The sequence below is a fragment of the Sturnira hondurensis genome, unplaced genomic scaffold (assembly GCF_014824575.4).
Source record: "Sturnira hondurensis isolate 20B ecotype Veracruz unplaced genomic scaffold, ASM1482457v3 Scaffold0007036, whole genome shotgun sequence".
Taxonomy (NCBI): Eukaryota; Metazoa; Chordata; class Mammalia; order Chiroptera; family Phyllostomidae; genus Sturnira; species Sturnira hondurensis.
In genome coordinates, this window is record NW_028079667.1 from 5,614,209 (window position 1) to 5,620,208 (window position 6,000).

A 6,000-nucleotide genomic window follows, 5' to 3' on the forward strand; every position below is an offset into this window, starting at 1 on the left:
AATGCAAAGCTGTTTCTACTGAGAGGCCAATATAGGTTTCCTATTTTTAAAAACTTGATGCCACCATTCCCGCCCAGGACCACGAGCAAGTCAGCCTTCTCATAAATAACTCCTAGCAGAGATGCTCGCGGCAGCGCCATTGCCGTCTCGTGCAGGTGTGAGCAATTAAGATGTACCTGCCTTCAGAACTGAGATCTGTTCACCTGATTTGGCAAGTCCTATTTTAATCCTTCTCATCCCCAATGTATCTCATTCACAGAAGAGGAAATGAGCTAACTTTTTGAGTTTGCGGTGTACTAGGGGGTTGGGAGAGGGCACTGGGAGGAGACAGGAAGGTAGAAACCTTCTGACCTAATGTTTTCAGATTGAAAGGGAAAAGGAAGACTATCATAGATAGCAGAGAGGGAATAATGCAGGTACTGCTCATTTTCAGGCATTCCTGGCATTTTAGGTAGAGACCAACTCTACAAACTCTTACAGATTGACAGAAAACGAGTTTGCCTGTCAACTAGGTAAGAAAAAGATTCACTGCGGTTCATGGAAGCAAGAACTCAGGCTACAGGTCTCCTCCTCGCCATCCTCTCCCTACCCCACCCCAGACATCCTGATGGAAACAGTCAAGTTCGAGACTGACCACTTGCCAACTCCTGGGGACCCCAGGGCCACCGTCAGGGATCGCATGCCACTGCAGACAGCCCTTGCCGCGGGGACACACCCTCTACCACCTACCTCAAACATGGGAGAGGCGCCCTTGCTCGGCAACGTGCAGCCCAGGAGCTCGGCGAGAAACTTTGCCATATACAAGCAGTGAGGCTGCGTCCCCTCCCGAAGCGCTGGATCTGTCCTTTCCACACGTAGGAGCCCAAGCGGCAAGGTCTTGCCCACAGCTCGTGGGCCAGCGTGGGCCGATTCTGTGTGGCTGCCCCACAGCAGCCGGGACGGGGGGCGGTGGGGCTAGAGAGCTCACTGCCCGGCCGCCGCAGTCCGGGGTGCGAGGTACGCGCAGTCCTGCCCGCAGACCCAGCGTCCCGCGCCGCGGGATCCCAGGCGCCGCGGTCCGCGCTAGCCTTTCCCGCTGAATGTCACTATTACCATAGTAAGAAAAGGGCCCCACCGAGGGGGTGGCGGGAGGGCCAACGGCGCCGTGGGGCGGACGGCCGCGTGCGGGCAAGGGCAGCGGGCGGACACCGCGGCGCAGGCACCATTTGGCCCAGCCCCTGGCGCAGACACTCCAGCGCGACACCGCTAGGCTGGAGCCGAGGCCTTACCGTAGCCGGAGGCGTGAGAGGCGTTGGTGGGGGGAGGGTCTGCCCTGGGGGCCCTTCAGGGCTGACCCACTTCCCCGGTGTCCCTTCCTCCTTACTAATGGAGGTAGATGGGCGCTGCTGCGGCTGCGGCTGCTGCTTGACCCAGGCAGTTACCGCTGCAAGGCGCCCGCTGCCCAGAGGGGCTCTCCCCCACCGTCCACCGTCAGCCTCACCCTCCCTTTCGGAAGGGAAAAGGCTCCTGAAGCCTGAGAGGAGGAATTCCTTCCCGATCTTAAGTTAACCCTCGTTACAGAAAGGGCCCGGCACAGGTAAGCCCCAGAAGGGGAAAGGTGACTGTAGGCACAGGTAGGCCAGATACGCTTGATCACCACTGTCGCTGCTACCCCCAAGGCCTAGGCTGGAGTGGGGTTTTGGGGTGTGGGAGGATGGGTTGGCCAGGAAACATAACAGACAGGTGTGGCCGTGTTGTTCTTTCCAAACCCACAAGGCTCATCTTTTGTAAACAAGGGAGATACTAGTAGGACACAAGACCTATGTCATATATATATACAGCATCCTTATAGCTGTACCTCCCAAACTTCAGTGTGCATGAGAATAACCTGGAGATTGTTTTAAACCAGATCTGTGTTTTCATTAGGCACCACAGGAGATTCTGATGGAGGTAGAGCTCCGGCTGGACTTGGAGAAACATTGCCCTACCTTGTTAAATCCACAGGACAACATATACAAGAACTGTAAAAGCACTGGTGACAGAGACCTTAGAGAAAGTTTTGTCAAATCACCTATTATCATATGCAAAAAATCCAGCTACAAAAGTTACTAATAGTTCATCAAGTCATATTGTGTTAGAGATTCCAGGTAAGAAGGAACGTTCTATAAATGCTTGTTTGACTGAATAAAAGATGGGTGATTGGATAGATGGTGATGAATAGGTGGGTCCAGATTTCCTGATTCTCATTTCAGAATTTTAGCTGGCACAGCCATCTCACTGTGAATTTAGGGAATTTAGGAAATAAAATGGGAAGCAAAGGCGTTAAATTTGCTTGAATATAGCAGCTCCGTGCTTCTCAAAATTTATCAGTTGAGTATTTTTCATAGTAAAGAGATTATCAAAAACAAAGTGTCTGATTTATTCAGGCTTGTTGTAATATATGAAGACCTACTCCCATGAGCAGGACCTTACACATGGGAGTAGGTCTTTATCCAGAACCCCCTGCCACAGCACCAGGTAACTTCCAGCAGCAAAATCAAGTGAAAGGTGACCTCTGGGCTATACTACAAAGAAAAGTGAAGGGAAATAATATGCAATGAGTACCTGTCTCAAGTACTGTGTCCCTAGGTTAGAGCATGGGCTTGAGGAATAGACTATCTGGATTTGAATCCCACTTCTGATATTTAATAGCTGTGAGACTTCAGGCAAGTGACTTCTCTGTGCCCAATATCCTCATTTGCTAAGTGAGCATAATAATAAAGGTAGCTACTATATAAGATTTGTATAAGTTTTCTATTGCTATCACAGCTTAGCATCTCAAAGCAACACCCATTTATTATCTCACAATTCTGTGTATTAGAAGTCTGAGTGGGGGCTCAAGTGAATTCTCTGCTTAAGAACTCACAAGGCTGAAGCCAAGTGCCAGCCAGCTGGGCTGTCATCTGGAGGCTCTGAGAAGAATCCCCTTCCAAACTCATTCAGGTTGTTGACAGAGCCCAGTTCCTTGTTTCCTTGTTGGTTATCTGGGGCTGGCCCTCTGCTTCTGGAGCTTGCCCAAGCTCTTTTCTTGTGTGACCCCCTCTGTCTTCAAACCAGCAACTGCATGGAGTCCTTCTCATGCTTTAAACCCCTCTGACCTTCTCTTTGGCCAACAAGCCAGGGAAAACTTGCTGCTTTTAAGGAGCTCGTGTGATTATATAATTATAATATCTAGGCCCCCCTGGCTAACCAACTGATTACACCTTTATTACACCTTTAAAGTGTGGCCACGTAAAGTAACGTAACCCCAGAAGTAACACCAGGGTGAAAGCCATGGAAGCTGTCTGTTTGGAGGAATAAATAAATGCATGCCTTTTAGTCCCTTAGAGCAGTGTTTTATTTTGTGATACTTATATTAAAAATTCAATACAGGTTTGCTGTCATTTTTTTTCTGCTCATGTCACCTAACTCGATTGTCACTACAACTCTACTACCTTAAATGTGGGAATCGAGAATCAAAAACATTGTCTAACACCACACAGCAGGTCAGTGGCAGAACCAGGAATCAAATCTAGCACAGCTGCCGACCAAGTCTGTACTTTTGCATTATATGATACTGCATCCGGAAAGGTGGCAAAGGAAAGGGAATGTCTATCCGGGCGGAGTGGGACTTGAGAAGGAGTGTGGTGATAATGAGGAACAGAAGGAAAGTTTGAAGATAGTCACTTGCCATATGTGAATAATTTGCAGTTTAGGTGCAAAAAAAAGGCTGTCCTAAATATTATCTGAAATGAGAAAATCTAACTGAACTGGTAATTATTAGTGAACACAGGTGTTTTCTTGTGTTGATAGTCATCTTAAGAGGCTACACATTCCCTTGCAATCTAGACTCATTCCTTTAACCAGCTCTTCCTCCCCTATGCTATCTTGAATCTTGCAGTATCAAAAGCAAATACACATTTCTGATGGGTAGATGCCCACTACCCAGACTTGAGGGTACATTGCCCAGACCTTCACCAAGGACCACCACTACCGTGGCTATTTCCTGCTCTACCCTGCTAGCAGAGCAAGATCAGAGATCCAGCCCCGTTCCCCACCAAAAAGCAAACAAATAAATAAATAATCTCATCACTTCTGGTCCTCCTCCATTTAGGACCTTGGCCACAGTGTTGTTCACGGGAAAGATTATTCATACTCTTTGACTTAATATTCCCATTTCTAGAATTTAGCCTAAGAAAATAATCAGGGAATCACTGGAAGATTGTTACATTTAAAATTGTTTCATGCCCATAGGGGCAAGTGAGTGTCTTTCTGTTATTCAAACAGTAACCACTGTGGTTAAAAGAGCGGGACTGAATCTTAGGCAAATCACTTCAGTTCTTGATGTCACCTTTCCTTTTCTGGAAAATAGGAATGATAAAAATACCTACCGCAAAGGAATTTCATTAACTAATACTATCATATTATGCTAACTTATTAGAATAATTATTATAGTCATATAATTAATACACTAATATGAACAAGGTACCTGATCCATAGTAAGTAACAGTCATAAATTCTAAGTATTAGAAGGATTATTATTAATGATATATCCTCAACTCCTGGCTCAGAGCCTGGTACACAGTACTCAATAAATATTGATTGAATAAATGGATGGATAGATAGATAAACAAAGAGACTTAATGCAGAATTGTATGCCCAAGTTTATAAATCATCTAAAGTTTAACAACAGAAGATTGTTTTAATATACTATGGTCCATACATATAGTGAGCTTGCAGACAATTTACTGGCCTAGAAAATTTCCTTCATGTAATGTTGGTGGGGGACAGTATACAGCACATGTAGCAAGGGCTAACTTTATAAAATGTTCCCGTGTATACATTGGAGGAAAATGAAAGGGAATATTTGAAGAGGCAATAATGGCTCTCTTTGGATGATAGAAGAATGGATTCTTTTTATTTTCTTCTTTATACATTCCCTAATTTTCTATTCTTTGTAGTAAACCTGAGTAAAATACCAATTCTAATACCTTTTTAAAGATCTCATCACTAAGAACTCGACATTAGAAGAGTTATCAAGTTCATCATTACTGATTTAAGGTCCTATCTCTTTAATAAAACATTTAGAATGGACCAATGAACACAACTAAACCTACTGTACTGATCCTCTCCTTCAAAAAAAATCTCTTTGTGAAGAGGGTCTACTACGTATCACCCAAAATTTGTTTTTAAAGACACTCGTCTTTGCTATAAGAGCTGACTGTCTAGTTATTAACATTAACCATGACCTTGAGAATGGCGAAGTCATAAAAAGCAAATATAATCTATTTTTAAGACATAGCTATTTTACCTTTTCATTTAGTTTAGAAGCTAATGTAGAAATCAAAGAATAAAGCTCTGGAAGTGATTATTTGCCTGGAATGAGTAATATTTTTTCATTGCCAACCCATAGAGAATACTATTTCCATTTACCTCACTTTCTTTGTGGCTCTCAGGGAGAGTTGGTGTTACATTCCTATAAATACCGTACTTGGGTCTAGTCAGAAAATAAAGCAATCTGGTTCATCAACTATTTCAGCTTATTATAGTTTCTACAACACACGAAATACTACATTTCAAAAAATTAGGCTGTCATAATTTGCAATTAACACTGAAACTCTACTGAAGGATTCATAATTCTTTGATGATTCAGAAGGCATTTCCATGTGTCTCAGGTTGTCAGATTCACAGATTGGCCAGCATAAAAACCATTTATCCCAATAGGACAGATGAAGGGAGATGCTGGTTAATAGGAATTTTCAGTTGAGAACAATGTGAGCAAGCCAGGTTTCACTATGTTTACAAGGCTGACTGAGCGTCCATTGAGCTCCTTAAGCACCTCCTGAGAAAGGCTCTCTATTTCCCTGAGATGTGGTGATTATTATTCCACAGAAATACAATGGTAACATTCTATTTTACAACAAAGGAACTAGATTACAAGTTATCCTACAACCTCCTACCTCCCAGCTCAGATCATACATGTATAGAGTTACAATGGTGCCA

General features: G+C 44.1%; 1 protein-coding gene across 2 annotated transcripts in view; it reads right to left on the reverse strand.

Moving 5' to 3' along the window:
• The window catches only part of LOC118990412 (ras-GEF domain-containing family member 1B-A), a 397,813-nt gene extending 396,692 nt beyond the window's left edge, over nucleotides 1-1,121 (reverse strand). For both annotated transcript variants that reach the window (XM_037051043.1, XM_037051042.1), the window contains exon 1: nucleotides 730-1,121. In XM_037051043.1, the coding sequence (XP_036906938.1) occupies nucleotides 730-798 (69 nt within the window). In that variant the 5' untranslated portion in view covers nucleotides 799-1,121. The remainder of the gene's footprint in view (nucleotides 1-729) is intronic.
• Between the last annotated feature and the right edge of the window lie 4,879 nt (nucleotides 1,122-6,000).